Source organism: Rhynchophorus ferrugineus, unplaced genomic scaffold (genome assembly GCF_030347505.1).
Source record: "Rhynchophorus ferrugineus isolate W39M unplaced genomic scaffold, kcgeb_rfMv2 rfM8, whole genome shotgun sequence".
Taxonomy (NCBI): Eukaryota; Metazoa; Arthropoda; class Insecta; order Coleoptera; family Curculionidae; genus Rhynchophorus; species Rhynchophorus ferrugineus.
In genome coordinates this window covers 28263916-28288420 of record NW_027472587.1, presented here as the reverse complement: position 1 = coordinate 28288420, position 24505 = coordinate 28263916, and the positions used below count along the sequence as shown (strand labels likewise).

At 35.5% G+C, this 24505-nt stretch overlaps 2 protein-coding genes across 4 annotated transcripts in view; both read left to right on the top strand.

The window, feature by feature from the left end:
• The window catches only part of LOC143200655 (nose resistant to fluoxetine protein 6), a 75359-nt gene extending 73373 nt beyond the window's left edge, over window positions 1-1986 (top strand). For 2 of the 3 annotated variants that reach the window (XM_076411195.1, XM_076411196.1), the window contains exon 12: window positions 1586-1986. In XM_076411195.1, coding sequence (XP_076267310.1) covers window positions 1586-1822 — 237 coding nt within the window. In that variant the 3' untranslated portion in view covers window positions 1823-1986. The remainder of the gene's footprint in view (window positions 1-1585) is intronic. The other variant, XM_076411197.1, reaches the window with a different exon arrangement.
• Window positions 1987-3528: 1542 nt separating this feature from the next.
• Window positions 3529-24505, top strand: part of LOC143201540 (nose resistant to fluoxetine protein 6) — a 59037-nt gene continuing 38060 nt past the window's right edge. Inside the window, exons 1-3 of the mRNA XM_076412665.1 lie at window positions 3529-3552; window positions 3870-4362; window positions 23924-24135. Of these exons, the coding sequence (XP_076268780.1) occupies window positions 3529-3552; window positions 3870-4362; window positions 23924-24135 (729 nt within the window). The remainder of the gene's footprint in view (window positions 3553-3869; window positions 4363-23923; window positions 24136-24505) is intronic.

The following is a 24505-nucleotide window of genomic DNA, read 5'->3' as shown; positions in this document are numbered from 1 at the left end:
AAAAAAATACAAATGTTCTGTTGTGCTTGCATTAATACACATTCAAGGCGAGTACGGGATTAATACATCAGTATGTATTTCTCAAATTAAAATAAAAGGAAAATACTTAAAATATAGTTAAGAATACATTAAACAAGTTCGTGTGGTTTAGTTCACTTCAATCTTCTAATTTTCTGCGTGTTGTACAGTAGTGGTATTGCTTTAACGTTATGGTGATTTACCTATCTCATGGTTTAAGCAGAACTCTTGGATCACTTCGTATATCCATTTGATTTCGAGGTCATAATGTAGCTGTTAGTTGATTACGTAGCGATAAGCAGTGGCAATTAATCGTATGACATTGTTTTAATTGCGTTGGATTACTATTTGGTTTGATTATTATGTTTAACTCATATTTGTATATAGGTCCACATGATTGAACGATAAACAAATCTTTTTGATTATAGGTCAAGTTAAGAGTATCTTCCGACTAACCATTGCAGTTGCCTAAGCTTGAGTCTAATCTGTTCTGCATTTTAACATGATATTCTGATTTATTGTTGTTCTTGAACAATGAGCTTGTGAAGAGACAAACAAAGGGAAACAGATAGATTTTAGGCCTATTCTTATAGAGGTTGTGTAGATATTCGCGATACGCTAGCTGAACGTATTAGATCTCGAAAGCGTGCGATTGTTGTTTGTTCTGATTTCGACTGTATACACTGACCCTAATTTTGAGCAACCTGAAATTGAGCATGCTTTCTTGAAAATTATTAAACCTTTTCTGTAAGTGGATATATATAGTGCTATCTATATCTGCTGATACAGACTTTGAGGCTTATTATAAAGTTTTCACATATTTTTATCAAAAATAATCAGATACTTGTGTATAATGATATTGCTGAGCTGATGTGATGGAAAATCGAAAGTCGTTGAGTGCAAATGCCATTCAGTTTACTTCTTATCATTAGTTGCAGCATAAAAGATCTCGTAGAAATATTGAAGACAATTGTTTCTATGGTGTAATTGTTTAAGCGTTTAGCTCCGAACTGGAGGTCGTGGGTTCGATTCCCGACGTGGTCAATGGTTTTTTGTTATTCTAGTTTAGCTAGAACTTTTGTCAAATCGCCTAGGCTAGATAACGGACCCCGGGGCCTGAAGCGCTCCTTACTTTCAACCATTTTGTTTCTTTATCCCTATTTATTCTCATACGCGCTGAACCTTTATTTAGCCTACTCATTGTAATATTAAATGAAATAACTATGTAACTTATTGAGTAAATATCTAACACTAGAATGAGAAAAATTAAATATTTTTAACAAAAAAATTGAACCAACTGAAAATAATAAATAAAGAAATAATATAAATAATAATAAAGGTTCATATTTTGTAAAAAATATTTTATATTGTCATAGTTTGTCACCACCACTTTTTTGTCCTTTTCATAAGATTTATTGGTTCTCTCTATAATTTTCAAAATTTTTAATAAAAATTATTAAAACATTATAAATAAACGAAATTAATCCTTGTCATTCTATGATATTGTAAGATTTTCTACAGAAATAAATTATAGACCGAAAATATTCAAGTATCATCTATATTTCAGATTAGTTTGTCATTGTCTGATATAGTACTGGCCTTTATCACCGCTCTTTGCTTGTATCTGATGATCGAGGCCCCATTGAGGAAAATCTTCAAGGAATTGCTCAATCCCAAGCGGGAACCCAAGAAACCGAAGACCGACGTAGAAGAAGCCGCTGCGACAGAGAACCCGGAAGGTACCGCACACTATGACAATCCGGCATTTGTCAGTCCGAATAATTCGGATGATAGTAGGCTTTGAAGATGCTGTTTTGTTTGAGTTTTTCTTATTAAACTTGCAATGATTGTTACTCAATGCAGATAATTTATAAGTTTTCTTAAAACTAATTTAGGATAGTTGTATATTTGTTAAAATTTTTTTTATGGACGTATTAACGTTAAATAAATTGATAACAATTTGTTTGATATGGCAATTTTATTTGATTATACCTGGCGATATCAAAACTGTAAACTGCATACATAAGCATAAGCTGAGTTATTATTAAGAGAGATTGTTTAGCAATTGATCTATTATTTCCAAAATTTTGTTTTCAAATCTATTTTATTCAAAATTCAAATCATTTTCAGAATTATAGGGACTTTTGTAACATGGTATATAAACCAAATAGACAAACCCATCTATGCTCAAAGATCCAAAGCAATAGTGAGTCATCGAAGTCATTAAACCGCATTTTTACCACTTTTAATGAAAACTTTTTACCAATTTTGAAAATTATACTAGTACCAGGGGTATTATCATTGGTTCTGAAGCTCATACAGAAAATGTAGACGCAAGGAACCTTAAATTGAGCTGAATTTTGTACTCTATTGGATATTTGTTCTTCTGCTTCTGTTAGATAATGGGTTAATTGAAAGATATACCCTTCAAGGGTGACAGCAAATAGTGGCTGGGAGCCAGATCTGAAGAATACATTGGATGAGGAAGCAATTAGAAGCCCAATTCATGGATTTTTGACAAAGTTTTCACTGACTTGTGAGATAGTGTATTGTTTTGGTCAAGCAGCACTTTCTCTTTCTTCAAATGCGGCTGTTTTTCGGCGATTTTCGTACATCAAACGGTGCAATAACACTATGTAATAGTCGCTGTTGATGGTTCTTCGTTTTCCAAGGTAGTCAATGAAAATAATTCCATGCACATCCCAAAATATAGACGCCATAACCTAGCTAGCCGACTGTTGCGTTTTGCCACACTTTGGAGCGGGTTCATCGTATGCAGTCCACTTGGATGACTTTCGATTGGACTTTTCAGTGAAATGATGGAGCCATGTTTCATCCATTGTCACATATCGGGTTTATTACGCTTAATTATCTTCAAATACTGCTTCGAATCATCAACTCGTCGTTGTTTTTGGTCAAAAGTGAGCTCGCACGGCACCCACATTGCACAGAGCTTTCTCATACCCAAATATTGTGAATTATATGATGTACATGTTCAGTTGATATCTTTAGAGTGTCTGCTATTTGATTCAATTTCAATTTACGGTCATTCAAAATCATTTTGTGGATTTTTTAAATGTTTTCGTCGATAACAACCACTTTTGGGCGTCCACCGCGTTCACCGTCTTCGGTGCTCATTTGGTTGACTTTGATGGTTGAATTTTCTGGGGCAGTGTCCGAAAACTCGGCATCAAGCCAAGGTTTTGCTTCAACTGTATTTTTTCCCTTCATAAAGCAATATATTTTATCAACACGCGAAATTCCTTATTATCCATTTTTTTCACAATAACAAAAGTTGCTTCACTCAAAATGCTATAACTCAAAAACTAAGGATCCGACAGCTGTGAAATTTCCACACGCATATTTTGAGGGTTAGGGCTAACTAAAAAGCATATGGATTTAATTCTAGTAGCGCCATCTATGTGTCAGGCCGGGGACTTTTCGATTGACCTGTTATTAGAACCGTTTACAGAATTAAAATTATCGAATATTGTCATTAAAGCGTATAACATGTCACACTACGCAACTGTGCCAGTTATAGAATGTATTAATTACTATATTAATTTACTTGAAAAACTATGTTATTACGGAAAGAAGAGACAATTTGTCGAATAACTGTACAATACAACATAGACGATTCAAATCTCACTCATTACTACCATTCATTCACATGAGTACCTCGTCTCGTATTGAAATAATCGTATTTAGGTCTGTTAATTAGACGAACTAATTATTTAATGTAATTAATATTACGTAATATTTATTGTCTGCGATTTTATCACTTATTTTTGACGAATCATAAGTAACTAATTGTTATTCTCCGTAGTACATTTATATTGCCATGACCTAAGAATGTGTGTCAGCGACGTAACGCCCCGTCCACCTTATCAGCATCTCTTGCTTTTGGCGTAGCCGTTTGCGCAACACCACCAAACAAACACTCTCTGAAGAAATTGAAGAATCGACGGAGCGAAGGTCGAAAACGCGTCCGTTACATAATTGTCTTCGCCACTCCGCAAGAACCTCGTCTACCACAGCGCCGTTCTTTAACGCTATCACCCAGTACCCCGAATATCACTCGTACCGACGAGGTGGTTCACGCGTGGTACCGGTCGCAAATCAGCATCGACATGCAGCTCTGGCTCGAAGTTTTCGGCGTTCTCACGTGTATTTGTGCTATCCAGGCGCAAAACTCAAGTGGCAGGAATCACTATGTGCGCGAGAATGTGGATATATTTCCGCCGTTGCCGCTGGGTGTTATCGATGGTAAAAATGTGCTCTGCAGGGATCAGACTCGGCTCTATATCGACCATTTGAGAAACATGAGTTTGTGGGCTTATGAAAGTAGGTTTTTTTAATTAAATTATTTATAATTGCAGTTATATATATTAAGATATACTAATTATTGGCAAGGAGTATTATATAATTAATAGGCTGGTATAATAGATGATTGCAGGTACTTTGATCAGCGATATATACTGTAAACAACTGTTAAATTCGATGGTTTTGATATTTCCCTACGTAAAATTACACTTTTCCATTTAGTATTATTATATTTCTCAGAATATGTAGTATAAAGTAGGAAATTGTACTATCAATTTACTTTAGAAACTGTTTAATTCAAGAACGGCGATACATAACAGCACTGAGTGTTTTTATCTATTAGAAAATAGATCAAATCCATTTCAGTTCTTCATCATTCAGGTGGTCTTAAAACAGATGGTCCTGATAGCACATGGTCGCGATAGTCAGGGATGGAATGCTGCTTTATATAATACATCCCTCCTATAGAAATGAACACAGGGATGTACGTGGTCGTTATTCCACCTAAACAGCTTATAATGGTTATAAAATTGTTTCTGTGCTGAGTATCGATTGCCTCCGAAGGTCTTCTAAATAGCACTGTTTCGCCAAAATGTTCATAATATTCCGCTAGAGAAAGATTTTTCAAATAAAGCTACGAAATTGCAATCAAATTCCATTAGACCAGGTTAACTTACAGCAACTTCAGTCCACCTTTGGTGACCTGAAGGTGTCTTCAACTCTGGTGCATGTGCTGGGAATTCACGAATAACGGGTGCTTGAATGTCTATTTTGACAATTCTATTATGTTCTGATAATTGAAAGTAGTTCTTGAATATAAAGTTAAGAATCAATGACAAAGTTTTCAAAAGAACCTAGGATTTCAATTGGAATATTTTCCAATTAATTAATATATAATATATTATAATATAACAAAATATGTTAGCTAAATAAATATAATAGGCAGGAGAAACATTATTTCATGTTTTTTTTATGATTTTGAAAATGAATAAATTCAAATAATTTGTAAACACTAACACAAAGGCTAAGAAGTACCAGGTCTAACACATAGATAGTGCTAGTTTTACTTCATTCACCGCTTTTCAGTCAGTAATAACATTCAAAAGAAAGCTGTTAAGAGTGACACTACTTTTGTTCTATTCTTAACAATGGATCTAATTGTTCATCATTAAATTCAAGATTAATTTTTGTCCGACAACCAAAGATATAAAATAGTAATATAAAGTCTAGCGTTGCTCTTTCGATATAGAAATTGTGCCTGATCTTTTCAGTCTGTCTGAGTTAATTAGAGCCACCATCATTGGCTCCAATGCAGAGTTTTCCAACCTTACAGGCTTAGGAAAATAATTCCAAACTGTTTCTTGATCAATGCTCATTTGTAGAAAGATATTTTAAGATTAAATATGGGTTACCTCAATATTTTAAAGACTTTGATCGATTTTTTCAACGATTGTCTGGCTAAAACGAGGTTCATCTTTAATATGGAATTCCAATATCTTCACGATAATCACCATACCTATTACATAATTTTTAATTAGTCCACTCTTTTCTCGTAGGAAGCAACAGAAAAAAACATAATGAAACTGACCTTTCGCAATACCTTATAACTTAACTAGCGAATTAATCTGGACTGTTACCTTACAAACGCTAATATCAACGCGGTAATATTAAGATAAGCCGAAATTAATTTTCCTCTACCTAATGTTAGTAAATAGATACATTTTTACATGTCATTCAAACTAAATAGCAATGGTCGGCATAAAGATGAGAGAATGCAATGTCTAAATACAGAGGATGTACCTTCACATTTTATTTACTTCCTCAAATATATTATTATTGATCTCTACTGATTATAAATATTATTACCCGCTTGTTTTAATGTTTTGGTTACTTCTTCTCTGTTGTATCCGAACAGCTATTATCAACCGTAATGTAGCCATGGTGTATTTTCCATCTGTGGAATATCACATGTGTAATGTTACTAACATTAGGTAGAGGAAAATAAGAGTTCTGCATTTGAGGTACAGACTCAGTTAACAGAACAGTTCAGTTATAATAATTCGTTTATTTCAAATGCATAATAGTAACTTCACAGTCCGTATACATGCAGGCGCCATAAACTTGCCAGCCGACTATTGCGTTTTCCCAAGCTTTGGAGCGGGTTCATCCTGTGAAGTCTACTTGGATGACTGTCGATTGGACTTAGGAGTGAAATGATGGCGCCATGTTTCATCCATTATCACATATCGACGCAAAAACAAAACGGGTCTATTAACACGTTTAGCACGCATTATGTGCACGTTCAGTTGATATCTTTAGAGCGTCTGTTATTGCATTCATTTCAATTTATGATCATTCAGAACTCCGTATGTCCAGAAACTCGGCATCAAACCAAGTTTTTGCTTCAACTGTATTTTTCCCTTCAAAAAACAATATTTTATCAGCACGCGAAATTCCTTTTTATCAATTTTTTTCACAATAACAAAAGTTACTTCACTCAAAATGCTATAATTCACAAACTAATGATCTGACAGCTGTAAAATTTATATCTTTTGAGATTTTTATCGCCATCTATGTGTCAGGTCGGGACAAAGAACAATACTGTACTATTTATTCTATGGAAGCATAATACAATGGGAAAACCAATGATAATACCAACCATATTATTGAATAAAATGGTTACGACGATACCATCGATTTTGCGACTGAAACGACAGAAATAAATGAGAGTCGTTCTTTCAAGAATAAAAGAGAAAATGCACAACCTATTAGGTCTTATCTAATAACGAGGAAGCCTGTTCGATGACCAATTAACCACGTTCTTCGTTTCGTACAAATATGACGCAGACCGGGAATATTTATATCAAATATTTGCTGTCAAAAAAATGTGCAATATTCAGTGATTGTTACCCCAAAAAAAATTTATTACGTCTGCGTATTTCCCAACTGGTCGAAAGTGAAATGCTGTCACACTTTACTCGTTAAAATCTTATTTTGCAATTTTAAAAATATCGGTTTTATATTTGTTTTGCCAGTACTGCAATGCAGGTTACAAGGTTAGTGTGGATAATGAATAAGTGGAACTATTTTTGTCAATGTACAAATTTTAATTGCTGGATTCTTATTGGAGTGATTATTGATATTTTTAACATTGTCAATACACAAATCATTAAAAAAATTGTTTAAAATATAATAATTTAATAATTAATAAAATTTGAAATAAAGAAAAAATTGAACCGACTCCAACAAAATAATTAAGGAACTCACTAAAAATAAAAATATGATCAATCTTAAGTTTTTAACACAAAAAAACAATTTTTTTTCAAAATTAAATATGTACATAATAATCGCTGTAATAGTTAAATAAAATTAAAAAAAAACATTATTTAATCTAATTTAATCTATCTGGTGCACGTATTTTATCTTCTACTATATATACACAATTTAGCTTAATACCTACCCAAACCTATTTATCTATTTACACTATTATTTTAACTTCTACCAACTGGACAGTTTGAAGTCGGCGAACGTACATTTAAAAAAAATATATTCGAACATAGAACCTCCTCCTTTTTCGAAGTCGGTTCAAAAGTAGAAACATTTCAGAAATGGCAATTTTAATACTGTAATACTATTGTAAGCAAGCATTCTAACTAATTAAAATCCCAATAACTAATTTAATTGTTTTTCTACAGATAATAGACAATATATCTTGTTTAGTATTGTACTATTATTCAATACACACAGATAATAACAATGGATCACTCAAAAACGCATTCTTTAGATTAATTTCAAGTGATAATTCTAAAGCATGCAAAAAGGCCTGGAAGGCAATGAAAAGCAAAAAGCAAGAATTATTGGACGAATCCCCAGCTTAACTCTTACAATGCTTTCAGCAGCCTGGGGCAATTAATGACAGGCCAGCCATTAATGTACATGTCATAGAGAATATCCAAAAGAAAGTAAAATATCATTTTGAATCGTTTCAAAATTGCAATTTCATTATTTGTCAGGAAAAGAAAACAGTTGTCTGTAAAATATTGTCATTGGCGATGAAAAATAGATCTACTGTGACACTATCTAGCACCCATTGCCATGGATTAGTCCACGAGAACTATCCACATACATTCCAAAACGGAATTTTCATAGCCATAAAATATTTCTGTGTATATTGGTGGGATCAGCAAGGTGATGTGTATCATAAGCTGCTAAAGTCCAATCAACAAATTAAATATTTCAAGAGTTGTAAAGGATATACTAAGGCAGGTCGCATGGCATGTTCTACCGCAACTAGGATACGCCCAAGACATAGTGATTTCCGATACATAAATTTATCCACCTTCCAATTACTATGTGTTTAGATCCATGAAGCATAGTTCGGCTAGAACACGGTTTATGATAGCACATGGATAGATGACTCTATCATTCACAAACTATGACGCGCTATCGCCAAAAACATGGATAAAAGTTGGAAAATAATTGGATTAATATCAATTATTCCAATTTTCTGATTAAATTCTTAATTAATTAATTAATTTTTAATTAAATTTTTAATTCATGTTTATTAAAGTAAAACGTGATCGGAATACATACAAGCACCTAGTAACACCTAGCAACCTGTTGCACCTTGGAATCGCAACTATCTCTAAATAATAATCGTTTATTAATACGTTTCATACCAAAAATCAAATGAAGTGTTTCTATGTATGGCAGAGATAAATCATGTTGAAACAGGATGATGAACCATTACTCCAAGTTCTTTCGAGCCATTATATACATAAAAAACATGTCATAATTTACAATAAGATAGTTTAACCCAATCCCGAAATATAAAAGGCATCTCGAATATCAATATGTTTCACAATTATATGTTTTATTTGTTATTTGCAAACGTTTGGTAAAAATGATATGCCTTATTACTTAAAAAAATAATGACAACGATATTGTTTTGTTCCAAATCAATTTAAGTAACACTCAAGTATTTAAGCAATTAAACCTTGAAAGACAAGTAAATATAATATCACTCTTATTATTAACAAATACTCTCTAATTTACTATTATTTATTTTTGCAATGTAGTTTTAGCATTTTTTTTTTATTAACGAGGTGTTTGGAAATCTAAATATGAATGAATTATACCTGTAAAAATTTTACCAATTTTTATAAAAAAATGTTGTATAGACTATTATTTAATTTTATTATTGAATATTTTTTAATTTAAATAAGTCTCACAATGGTTTTAACCAATATGCATTAAAATATTATTATTAATTGTTTCAAAATATAGTGTTTTATTAATAATACTAATTGATAGAAATTATACTTTCAGTGTATTTTGGTTTAACATAAGAGAATACGTTATCTGTTGTGTAGATAACTTATTATATCAAGATTAATGCCTGTCTTTAGCATGTATTTATGTGACGATTTTTTACACTTACATTTATTACAACTCTTATTATGTGCAAATTTTATTTTAAAATGTTTTTTTTTTGTATTAAAAATCTAGGTTTGATTATTTTTTAATTTTTAATGAGTTCCTTATTTATTTTTTGAAGTCGATTAAATTTTTTTGTTAAAAATATTTCATAAAATAAACAATATTAACTTAGATTCTGTCCGAATTTCGATCTCTACACTATTGCTATTTTAAATAATTGTAAATGATAAGCTGATTATATTAACTCGGTCTATTTCTTCTTTATGTGAATTTTAAATTATATTATCACAGAAAAGATAAGTATTTTAAAAATTACTGTTACATTTCTCTTAAAATTTCGCTTCGTTTTTCTACTAACGGTTTTTCAATGATAATCCAAACCGTACGAAGCAAATCGAGACCGAGGCTTTTTCCTCTTATTGCTAGTTCGACCAAGTGTTACGTAAGAAAATTGTCTCTAAACAACACGAGTAATGTAAGCTGGTGAAGAAAGTATCACCGTTGATTTTACTGTCGTTTATGCAACGTTCCATCAATTTACGATTACCGATATATATCTCTGTTGATGAGTAAGGTCGCTGAAAAGTCATAAAGATGTTTTATTTCTTTGCATTAGTTGAATAATAAAAAATCTTACCTATAGAAATTTACATTTTGGTTAGAATCAACTAATAATGTAATATATTAAGCTTAGTTTATTATTATATTAGCACTGATATTAATTGTAAAATAATTTATAATACAGTCTGTGTAAATTTAAAAGTGATAATTAGAAAATTATGTTTAGTTATTATTTAATAGCGACAAAACAATTGGGTTTCTGACTACACGTTCATATTACATTGGTGCTCTAAAAAATTAATTATTATTGAGATCATCTTCCCAAAGACTATGCAATGACGAAATTAAATGTTTAAACTTTAATTTACAAAACCTTACTTTATATATTCCGTTTTTCTTTCAAAGCTTGAATGTTTCCTAATAGGAATATTTTGTGGCTATTTGTCTTTGTGAACTTTCAATTCAGCCTTTGCAACTTTACTGTGATACTTTTGCCCGAACTACACTTAACTACACCAAAGGATGTTTCCAGTAACTAATAAGTCAATAAAAAAAGTCCCCGGCCTGACACATAGATGGCGCTACTAGAATAAAATCTATACGTTTTTTAGTTAGCCTTAACCCTCAAAAGATGCGTGTATAAATTTGACAGCTGTCGGATCTTTAGTTTGTAAATTATAGCATTTTGAGTTAAGCAACTTTTCTTATTGTGAAAAGAATGGATAAAGAGGAATTTCACGTGTTGATAAAATGATGCCTTTTGAAGGCAACGTATATAGTTGAAGCAAAAACTTAGTTTGATGCCGAGTTTCCTGACATTGCCCCAGGAAAATTGAAGTTAGACGTGGTGAAATGAGCACCGAAGACGCTGAACGCAGTGGACGCCCAAAAGAGTTTTTTACCGACGAAACATTTGAGTGACCGTAAATTGAAATCGAATGAAATACTACTTCTCTACACTCTAAAGATATCCACTGAACCTGTACATCATATCATTCACGAATATTTGGGTATGAGAAAGCTCTGTGCAAAGTGGGTGCCGCGCGAGCTCACATTTAACCAAAAACAACGACAAGTTAATGATTCGGAATAGTACTTGAAGATGATCAAGCGTAATAAACCCGAGTTTTTGCGTCGACATGTCAGAATGGCTCCCTCATTTCACTCCGAAGTCCAATTGACAGTTACCTGAGTGGACTGCACACGATGAGCCTACTCCAAAGCGTGGGAAAACGCAACAGTAGGTTGATAAGATTATGGCTGTCTGCATGAAATCGCCAAAAAAACGGTGCAAAAGAAAAAGAAAAACTGCTTTACCAAGACAATGCACCGTGTCACAAGTCAGTGAAAACGATGGCAAAAATCCATGAATTGGGCTTCGAATTCCTTCCTCATCCACCGTATTCTCCAGATCTAGCCCCAGTGACTATATCTTGTTCTCAGATCTCAAAAAAATGCTCGCTGGGAAGAAATGTTCGTCGAATGAAGAGGTGATCTCCGAAACTGAGGCCTATTTTGAAGCAAAGGACAAATCGTACTACAAAAATGGTATCGAAAAGTTGGTGGGTCGCTATAATCACCCTTGAAGGGAATTATGTTGAATAAAAAAAACTAATTTTGGCAAAAAAATTTCTTCTACTATGGTACTATCAATTACTATCAACTGACCTGTTACGGAACGATTGTCGATCCACCGTCAACATGTCCTGTTTTCTTCAAAAATATGTTGATTGCAATCTATTGAATAATTTAGAAGAGAGCAGTCTCATGATCACTCCTAAATTCTACCTAATGCTCTGGTTAAGACACGCATAAAATTTTAATTGACCTCAAAAAACTTATTTTAACGTAAAGAAGCAGCAACTCTTTAGATGAATTGTATGAAATATACTGCCGATTCAAACCTGTTTTAATATAAAAGAAATAGTCTCATGTCAAACCCAACCTGAATCAAACCAAACATATGATTTTAAAAAAGCTTTCTTCTCAACATGTATAACTCTTTATGTAATTCATATATGACCAACCTATCAGGACTATCAGCTACTAAAATCGTATCTCACTGACAGACATTTTAATGTAAATCAAGGCGATGAACATAGCGAATGAAATTCCATATATTCAGGAGTTCCGCAAGGTAGTGTACTGGGTCCAGTACTGTATCTTCTGTATACGGCTGATCTGCCCACCACAAAAATAACTACTGTGGCAACATATGCAGACGATACAGCAATCTTAGCATCCCATGAAGATCCAGTCAAAGCATCAATAAACCTACAAACCCACCTGGAGCAAATACAATTATGGTTGAAGACATGGCGCATTAAAGCCAATGAATCAAAATCCACAGTTCCGTGCTAGCTCTCGAAGAGAACGGTCGTGTCCGGTCCGCCGAACCTACCTGCGCTTCCGAGAATTACCCGAAACTTTCCCTAAGACGGTCGACCCGTTATCACGTTTCACCAGTGCCTACGTTAAAAAAAAAAAAGCGTCTGTAAGCGCCGAAAAGGCGTTTTTACAGACAAGGCAATGGCGTCATGTACGTCAGAGCCGACGTCGCCTCCTGAACATAATCCCAGTGTTTCAAATTCAAATGGACCATCTTCAGAAGACAGCCGAGAAGTGCTTATAACGGAATTGAGAAAACAGAACGAAGACCTGCGAAAGCAGATAGCTGACCTTAAAACGTTCGCAAAAGCCCAAACAGACGCCCTGAACAAACAGACGGAAAAGCTGGAAAAGAGCGAAAAGGCTTCCGAAGAGCTCAAGGAAGAAATAAAGACTCTCACAGCTACGATAACACAATTCATGAAGCATCAAAGAGATGCCATGGAAGTAAAGATTCCCGCTGTCATAGAAATTCAGTCCCAGACACCAGCTAAACCGACACAACACTTAGACCAAACTGAAGACTCAGAAGACGGTTTCACCTTGGTGGGAAAAAGGAAAAGAGGGCCCGTCACTCCACCTCAGGAAAGCCAGCTGCCGAAGGCCGGCAACAAGGGAAAACAGGCTCCCAAATCACAACCCAATCCGGTAGCCAAGCCAGCCACTAAATCTACCCAATCGAAAGCCAAGGCTAACGTACAGCCTTCGATTACAAAATTTGCCACCAGACCAGTGCAAAACAAGCCGACCACCAAGACGGCCCCACAGCCAGTACCGAAACAAGTTACCACAAGACCAACCCAAGACCAGCCTGCGCAGGTAAGTAGCCAGGTCACTAAACAAGTCTTAACCTCCACAGCAAAAATAGTGCCAACCGTTTCGGCGACTGTTTCTCAAAGTCCCCCAAAGGAAAAAATTCCGCCTATAGTGCTCCGTGATAAGAAGAGGTTCATGGAGCTCATTAGAATTACTAAGGCACAATCAATAGACATTATAACCCGAAATAAAAAGGACGGCATTTTCTTATTCGTCGCCACAAGCGACAATTACCGTAAACTTACTACCCTGCTCGAGGAAAGGAATTACCCTTACCATTCCTTCTGTCATCCGGAGGAGAGAGCATTCCGGGTAATAATAAAAAACATCCCAGAATCACTCTGCATTGACGAAGTACGTGAACTTCTCTTTGATCAAGGCTTCCATCCCAAATTTGTGCAAAGATGGAAATTAAAATCCGGGATAGAACTACCAATTGTTCAGGTAGTTGTCCCTCGCGAAGAGCGACAGATCATATATATGACCAAACTCGGCGTCATCACAGTGAAGGTCGAGGTCCAGAGAGGAAACGGCCAGCCAGTGCAGTGCTTCAACTGCCAGCTTTTCGGGCACTCCAGCTCATATTGCCGAGCCCCCCCACGGTGCGTCAAATGTGCCGGCCATCACGACACTAGATCCTGTACCAAAATCCCAGAAGCACCTCCAAAGTGCAGCAACTGCGGTGAAACTCATACCGCAAACTTCAGCGGTTGCACCTGCCGTCCTGCTCCAAGAAAACCAAAAATTCCGACCGAAACCAGACCTCCACAAGGTTCTGCATGGAGTAACCAAGGTGGCAGAAAGCTAGCCCAAAAATTAGCCAGCGCTACCCAGCCTGCTCCAACTCAAACTCCTGCTCCAACCAATACACCGGACCTTAACTCCACAATGCAGGCGTTTACTGACCCGCAGGCTTTCCTACAAGTGATCGCCCTGGCTCACCAACTTGCTCGTCTTTTTCCAAATGTCGCCGCCTAAGCGGCAACACTTACCTGTCTCTATAACTTTCAGCAGCCTTTAACTCTTCTAAATGGCTGTTTCGAAATCTCTTATACTGATGACATGGAATGCAAATAGCTTACGCGGAAAGCAAGCGGAATTGGAGGACGTCATAACATTCTATGACGTCGACATCGTGCTCATCCAGGAAACTTTCCTGAAACCTTCGCATCGTCTCTCTTTCGAACACTTTTTTGTCTACAGAAACGATAGAACTCCGGGTCGAGGCGGTGGAACCGCCATTCTCGTCAGAAAAGGAGTCAAACACGAGCTCCTTCCATCATTATCAGTAAACAACTTGGAAACAACCTCCATTAAAATCGATATCCAAGAACGTCCCTTCGTGATTACATCCCTGTACAGGAAATCTTCTGCATTCAACTATGCCGAATACCGATCACTCGTCGAAGGAAAATTTCCGAAAATAATAGGTGGCGACTTCAACGCCCACCACCCTACCTGGGGGTGCTCCAGAGCGAATCCCGCAGGTAACGCCATCGTAGCTCTAAGTGCAGATCTGGGCTACGGTCTTGCCTTGCCAGATGAACCCACCCATCACCCTAGTACAGTCTCTCAAGGCGCAGCAAGAATCCTTGATTTCTTTATTCTTCAAGATGTAAATCGCGATTCCGAAGTTCGAGTCCTTGACGAACTAGACTCTGATCATCGTCCGATCCTTCTCAAACTCGGAAACTGCGCCACCACTCAAGTCCCACTAACAAGATTCAGGAAAAAAAACCGACTGGAAAAACTACCAATCTCTTCTCCTGAAATCCGATCCAATTCCGAAAATTAACACACCAGAACACCTCGAGGAAGCCGTACTCAAGCTAACTCGCGATATTCAGTCTGCTCACGAATCTTCCACAGTCAAAATTTCATCACAACCCCAGCCGTGGAAAAACAATCTTCCCGCTTCTCTTAAACGTGAAATTCGCATCAAAAACGGTTTATGCAGATTAGCTCGATTCACCCTTGATGCTGCAGACAAAAGGGAGGCGAACAGAGCATGCAAGAGGGTAAGGGCGGCCGTCTCGACTTGGCGAGCAATGAAATGGAACTCATTTCTCGCGGACCAAAGGCTGGATGGCCCCCCTTCCTTCTGGCGTGTCTCCAAATGCCTCGTGGGGAAGACGCACAATGTCATCCCTCCCTTGAAGTCAGCGGTTACAGGAAATTTTGCAGTCACTGACCAAGAAAAAGTCGAGCTCCTTGCAGAGACCTACGAAGCTCAAATGAAATGCCTCCCACCCGCACAGAACACTAAAACTAAAGACATTGACACTGTCATCAACGAATCCAACTCCGTCAAAAGACCAGTAACCCCCGCCTTTCTTCTCAACCATTTTGTATCTCCAAAGTCTCTACAGACTATGATCGGCAAACTTCAAACCAAAAAATCTCCAGGTTTCGATGGAATATCGATTACTCAGTTAAAAAAGCTCCCGCATAAGCAACTCGCAGAACTGGCAAACATTATTAACTCCATCATGAGACTGCAACACTTCCCGGCGTCTTGGAAACACGCACATATAGCGGTTATACCCAAGAAAGGAGCAAAATCATCTCCATCTGATTACAGGCCTATCAGCCTTCTCAGCGCCATTTCGAAGCTTGCCGAGAGGGCAATACTCTACGCTCTCAACTCTTTCACAAAGGAAAACAACATCATTCCAGATGAACAATTCGGCTTTCGCGCTCACCACTCATCCGTCCATCAAGCTTCCCGTCTGGCTGCACACATCCATCATGCTCTTGACCAACGTAAAAAGCTTGGAGCAGTTCTTCTGGATCTAACCAAAGCCTTCGACAAGGTCTGGCACGACGGATTGTTCGCAAAGTGCGTGCGGTTAGGCCTCCCAGAAGACCTAACCGCTCTCATCAAGTCCTATCTCTCGGACAGATCTTTCCAGGTCAAGATCAGGGCGTCACTTTCCAGTCGTAAACAAATCGATGCTGGCGTACCTCAAGGTTCCCCGCTGGCCCCAGCCTTATTTAATCTCTTTATTTCAGATATGCCGAGAAAAGAGCATATTGACGTCGCCTTTTACGCTGACGACACTGCTTTCTTCACGGCCGCCAGGTTCGAAGTTACAATTCATGAGCGTTTACAGAAGCAGCTCGATCATGCGGTCAAGTGGTTCAAATTCTGGAGGTTGCAAATCAACCCCCTGAAAACCCAGGCCATCATTTTCCACAAGAAGCGTTACGCACTGCGCGTCTCGCAACTTAAGATCGACACCGCAATAATTCCATGGCTGGATAACGTCACGTACCTAGGTCTTCACTTCGACCGGCGGTTCGGTTGGCATTCCCAAATCCAGAAAGCAGTCCAAAAAGGTTCGGGGATAGCAAACCTGCTATCTTCTCTGATCTGCCCTTCTAGCAGGCTTCCCATCTCCATCAAATGCTTATTTTACAAGATGTTAATTCGGTCCGTACTCCTCTACGGATCTAATGTCTACTTCAAGTTTGTTACACCCAACCAGGTCAAACGGCTTCAAGTTTTCCAAAATAAGCTCCTCAGGAGAATATTAAACGCTCCATGGTTTGTCAGAAATAATCAAATCCATAGGGAAACTGACACTCCAGAAATCAAGCACTTCATATCTCAATCATTCCACAAACAACAACTCAGCTCAAGTTCTTCTGAAAACGCGCTTGTTCGCGAGCTGGTCGACATGCTGGGAGCTTAGCACCGCGTCACCGCTAAGCTCTCCCCCTTTTCCAGGCTGAAACGACCTCATCCGTCGCTACAGTCATAACTTTTGCCCCCATACAACAGTACCCAGTTGTGTGTTAACTCAGGTTCGCGAATCAATAGAATCGCCGGGCTCTCGTGCCCAATAACGGCTGCCCGATCAGCGGGTGCCATATCCCCAAATTTAATGCAGTAGCAGTAGTGATCCACAGGGGTCAACTGTGAGGCGGTTTCGGTTTAGTGTATTGGTAAGCCCAGAGGCAGTCCCACATAACCCGGTCCAACTTGTCACTCCAGGGCAAGTCTCCGCGACCAGGTATGCGTCATGCATTCCACCGCCTGGTTTTTAGGCCAGAACAAAAAAAAAAAAAAAAAAAAAAAATCAAAATCCACGCATATAACGTTTACCCTGCGTAGAAGAACATGTCCACCAGTGAATATCAATCATCGTCAACTCCCCCAAGCAGAGCATGTTAAATATCTTGGTATGCATTTAGATCGACGCCTAACCTGGAAGAAGCACATACTCTCTAAACGGAAACAACTGGGACTAAAATTATATCAAATGTATTGGCTCATTGGGCGCAAATCCAAGTTATCATTAAATAACAAGGTATTGCTGTATGAGTCTATACTCAAGCCCATTTGAACATATGGAATTCAACTATGGGGTACCGCTAGCAAATCTAATATATCCATCATTCAACGGTTCCAAAATAAGGTGTTGCGTGCCATTGTTGATGCTCCGTACTATATTTCAAATAAAGTGATACAACGCGATATTCCTCTAGAACCTATAACGAGTGTAATTCAACGTGTTTGTGTGAAGTACTTCGAAAGAGTGTCAGTGCATCCGAATGTACTCGCTAATCAGCTAAATATGCGACGTGATAGTGAAGTGCGTAGACTAAAACGTTTAACACCACCTGATCTGATTACTGGAAATACGTAGACTTTAGAATAAGCTTTAGAATAAGACTAATTAATTAAGATAATATTTTATACAGAAGATTGCTTAATGAAGTGATTTTCTATATGCCATGTATATATAATATAGACAGAAGAAATACTTATTGCCAATAGGGCAGATTGTGGACTCACGAAGAGTAATAAAAAAAAATATATGACCAACCAAAATTCCTCATTTTATAGATAAGGTCTAGTTCAAAAACAAATATCCAAACACTTAATTATGTTTATATTTTCTCTTTAGGCGTAATTTATTCTGATCACAAAACCTCGTGACTTATTGTTTATAAATTCAACACATTAAGTTTCATGTAATGAAATTTTAATTTGGATTAATTCGTTTTATTTTAGTTTTGATTACTACTTCCCAATTACTTCTAATCACAAAGATGGCTGCATAGTTATATATAATATAATATATATTATATATAATTGCATATATAATATAATTCTTGCTTGATAAGCAATCTATACAAGAAAATATCCTTCAAAGTTCAAAAATGTCGCAATTGTTTTCTTAACCAACATTCGCCAAAGCCCAAACATTCATTTTAATTGTACATAAGATACGCGCTACTATTTCAAACTCGGTAATTTCTAATTAACGATACGAGCATTGGTGTAACACTTGTTTGTATAATGTTGCGAACCACTTGGAAATTAGTCAGCTTTCTCCGCGAAAAAAACTACCGAAAATTTACCATAATTATTCGTTTCTGTCGGCGATCTCTCGTTCAACATCTCACATCGATTGGTTAATATATTTGTGTTATTTAATCGCTTCTTGGGTTCAGGTTTGCAATATTAGCAAATTATTCAATACATGATTTATGTTAAACTGGTTGACCCGACAGACATTGTCCTGTCTGAATTATGAATGAATATTCAATCTGAACTGGAATAATTAATTTAAAAAATATTTGAAAAGCATACTGTTAATTGTAATGTTTTTGATGCACAATATAGTTAGTTTTGTTTTCGGGCTCAAAAATAAATAATATCGATAGTTTTCTATCTATTAAGCCACAGAGTAATAGAGATGTAATTCAATAGGGGACTCTGGCGCAAAGTTTTGTTTTGCCCAACATCCAGAGGGCGTCATAATTTACCACTCAAATAATTTGATTGACCGATTTAAATCCCCATTATAGGCACCTCTAAGAAAATTATTTTACTGCGAAGACATTTGATTGGCTCATTAGTAATGTTTGGCATATGACAGCCTTGATTTCACTTTTAATTGACCAATGAAATTTAAATAAAAAACAATTTTTTTCTGAAATAAATGTATTAAATAAAATTCAATTAAATATAAATATAATATGTAAAAATAAATAAATATAAGTAAAATTAGAAAAATAAATAAGTATAAATATAATCTATAACAATAAATAAATATAAATATATCATATAAATTTATCTACAAAATATAAATATAATAAAAAAATTAATATATCTATAAAATATACATATTATATACATATATAAAACATAAACAAGAAACTTTGGTACATTGCAAATCAAAATTATCTCTTCCGTCTTTTTTTCTTTTCCTATTTGTTTAGAGCCATCAATTTAATAGGCTCTATCAGAGTTCTGTCTTTTTGTTTTCTTATACTGAAAGCAAACTTTGACTATTTCCCTCTTAAAATAATGTTCAGCAATTTTAATCAAAACTATATATTAGCACACATTGTTAGAACTTGTAATATTTTATCTGAAAGATCATTATTGAAGGGCTTTAAAGTTACTTTTTTAAACATTTGACAAATATTTTGTTATATTATCGACGTAGCAAAATAGCTGATCAAAAAAAGAGATAGCTCAAAGACCTACTGACAGTATAATAAAACAATTTTGTTGGAGTCTGGAGCACGAGATATTGTCTTGTCTCTATAAAATAAGTCTCAATTTGTAGATCTACTAATTTACTCATAATTGTATCTAAACAAAAATCACAACTAATTTCATTTTTCAAAGATTTTACTAAATAACCTGAGATCTACACTACGGTACAACGTAAAACAAAGTGTTTGCTCTTGCAGGAACATCTGGAACTGAGGTTTATAGAGTCAAATATTTAACGGTAAGAATGAGCGTAAATTAATAGTTAATATGAAAGGACCCCCCTGGCTGAATTAATACAAACTTTACCATTACCTTCTAGAGTTTGTTCAATTGTCGATGACACTTGCTTCGAACGCCCTGGTTGTGGGCATGGAAAGACAGTTTAGAAATTAATGATAACAATTATAAATAGAAATGTGACTGACTCCTTCAAATTACATTCTATATCATTTTAATTTTCATCCACTTCCATTTGTACATATTCTGGGATCGTGGTATTATTTTCACCGTCACTAAATTGTTCATAAGTACTTAAAGGAATGCTTAAATGTATCACAAAAATGTCTATGACACACGCGGTAATGATTATAAATCTGTTTCATGTTTAACCCAACTAATTTAGGATTTTTAATGTTTTCTAACCTAGAAACTTTCTCTTTTTTTCTACTTTAGTTTTATATTTGTTATTTCTTAAAGATAGTCAGGTACTTTTTTAATGGAAAACGATGATGTATTGCCTCACTATCTGTGCATCTGGTCACACAACATTTCCTAGAACGAGAATGCATTTCAACTACCGACTTATACTATATATATATTACTATTACTATATATAAGTACTATATATACTATTACTATATTACTATTACTATATATATATATATATATATATATATATATATATATATATATATATATATATATAAGTATATAATAGTATAATAACGGTATAAAAATCTGACCACACTGTTCTCTACATAAGGCACATTGAAAATGGTGTACAAAATGAATAAACAAACCATAAAACAAAGTGAACCAGATCCCGTCGCAGCTCTTAGCATAGCGAATAAAACAAGTAATATGTTGAAAGTAGTGACATCTACATGTTGGACGCCGCGAAATATTCCTCCAAAATTTCCTATAAAGTTAAATCTGTATTTCTCTATGCATTGAATGCTTGGGGGCATTTTAATGAGCTTGATGCTTATCAACAAAGAATTAATATAATTAGGATTAATAGCGCCCGATGTATAATACATTTAATCAAGACTTGAGAGGCGAAACTCAATACGATTAACTGAAAGGCATTGAGAGAAATCATTTAAAGAGATGTTCCCCTTTTATATTAACAACAAATATGCCTACCATATGCATGTGAGCATCCATCCTATATCAGAACAAATAGCGAAAATAACAATCTCAAATGGTCCTTGTAGATAGTATGGTATACCTCAGGAGACAAAAGGTTTATATAGAATTATGGAATTCCCAACTCTAAAGAGAAAACACTCAAGTCCCGCCCTCAATCAAGGGCCCAAGGATGGAGCTGGACCTATAAAAAACCTACTATAGATACTCTTTTCTAGATGTTTCCAAAGCTTTCGATCAAGTATGGTACAACGATCTAATTTTTAAAGCGAATCAACTAATTTGATTCATGAGGTAATTCTCTGATCCAAACATACTTGGAAGATAGATCTTTAGGGTAAATGATGTGGCTCGATAAATGGAGGTAAAACAAAATGAAACAGTGGTGTTATGTGACCGTTATCTATTGGCCATATAAAAAATGTGAAAAATAAAATTAGATAAAACGGATGGCAGCGGTGTTACCTGGCGACGAGGCTTGGGGCAGTCGATGGTGGCACGTCTAAACCAAACGATGATTGAGCACTAAATGAATTGAAATACCCTTCAATAACATCACAGATAAACGTCTCGGGGTTGCCGCCAGCTATTCGTTATCGGGTTCTAGTTGGCGCTGCTGGCACCCCGCCCGTGTTCAACATCTGGGATTATATTTCTGGGTATTTTGTAGACCGTTATTCCACGATGTAAAATTCGACATGCCTCAAGGTCGCTACATATCCTTTGAAGTAAAGATCGGCGATGCAGTCTCCTCTCGGAAACAAATCTCTGCAGGAGTCCCAGCCCTGTTCAACCTTCCAAATGATTTCCCACTTCCCAAACAATCACACACAACATTTTATGCAGATGACACAGCTTTCTTCACCACCGGCTACAGTCTCCACGCCATACGCGACAGATTCAGGTCCAACTCAAACAGGCAATTGTGTGGTATAAATGCTGGCGATTGCGGATTAACCTGAGCAAAACTCAAATTATTCTGTGGCACCACAAGAAGGAGTTCCGTGTATACTACAAATTGAAAAAATCCCTATCCCCTGGCTCTAGAACGTATCATACCTCGGTCTACAGTTCGACCGTAGGTTCCAATGTCAGCCGAAATTCAGCACGCTATTTGCAAAGGCAATGGCGTGTACAGCCTACTATTCCCACCCTTCTGCAGAAAAAGCAAACCCTCAATACCCCAGAAAGCGACTCTATTTATTATAATGCATTATCCTTAGAAACATCCACGTTTCTTCTTCACAAGGTTATACTTTTCACCTATATACCAGACTACAAAATAATGAAATACGAATTGACACAATCCCAAAAACTCATGAATCAAAACGACAAATATATCATCGAGTAGTATAGTTTGAACTGTATACAAAACCCAAGATTCCCATAACATCTAATATTATTCGCTCAGGAACCTGTAATGTATCGACCACTTCTCGACCGAATCTCATTTTCGATCTTCCGGTCATGCTTGTTTTATTACTTCGTTATTCTCTGATAATATATTAAAGGTTCTTCTCATAGCCCAACGCTCATGTACCCGGAAAAACATCTTAATATACAATTAAATAACAATAATAATAACAATAATTATAAATAATTAAAAAATGTACATTAACTATGTTTTTAATTATTCAGTTTAAATGAACAGAAGGAAGCGTTTATCTTAAATAACGCAACCATTTCATTTTTAACTAAATTTCATGTTATTCTTCCTGCTTAGCAACAGATGTGATGTGTAATATAGGAATACAAAAGTTCATTTTATTAACGTCCATATTAGATTTGCAAGTTAATCTCCGTTTTGTATATTTTGATAAATATGACCTAATTAAAATGGAGAAAGTACGACCTGGTATATCCAAATCAAGATGGGATTTATTACTTTTGTGGTATATTGTAGTAAAAGCATTGATTTAAACCTTAATAGGCTAAGAAAAAAAAAATTTCAGCTAATTGTCATTATTACATATAGGCGACGATAACTCTAGTATTAAATCATATATCTCGGCACCGACTTCAAAGTAGTCACTTGATAGTAGTTAAAATAATACTGTAAATAGATAAATAGGTTTAGGTAGGTATTAAGCTAAATTATGTGTATATAGTAGAATAGTTCTTTGAGAATTTGAGCTCGATATTCGTCTAACAAGTCCTTCCATTCATTGTGTATTGCTTCTTGGGACGGATCTTTGTTATTGATTTCAAAATAACTACCTTTAAATCGTTGAAATCAAAATCAAAAATCGGGATATGCCGTAGCAGCATCACCATAAGTTTGTAAAATTATTTGAAGGGTTTCAGCAATAGGTTTCTTTAAACTAAATAATAAAAATAATTCTTTAAGTATGATTAGCGTTTGTATATAATGAATAATCAATAATACTAAATAGAGAACTACTATTTTATGTACAGAAATGTTAAAACCATCGAATTTATTTAACTATTAAATTTAATATGAATAATAATCTTAAACAAAATGTTTCGTTTCAGTCCGAGATTCAACTGCTAAATCTGCCAATGGTCTACTGAGAGGCGGTATAGCTCAGTTTGGACAATTCGAGGAATGTCTAAGTGTCAATGCTCCCTTCGCCACTCAATACTGTGTAGCAACAATTGTGGCGAATGTTCCGGTACCGAATCCACCTAGGGATCCGAAATCATTGATTTATAATCCAAACGAATCAGTCTTAAGGAAAATTTACGTAAGTTTAGTTTATTACTTTATCTTTATTGAATTAACTTATTTGAAATGATATATTAATTAATACATTAAGTTAGCAATAAAATAATTTAGATTTAGAACCTATAGTTGAACTTATTTTATTAGAAAGAACAAAGGAATTGAGATAATTATTATCACATGGAAATATTTCTGTGCTATTCTTATTAATTCTTAGCCTCTTCGAATGTTTTTCGAACCACAGGAATCTTTAGATCTCAATAAATGTCACCAGTTCGAATATTTTGTGATTCGCTAATAATTATCAGTAGATAGTTGATTAGTTGAAATAAAATTAATTAAAACATTAATGTTCCTTATAATTTGCATACATTTAATGCGGCTAAAAGTTA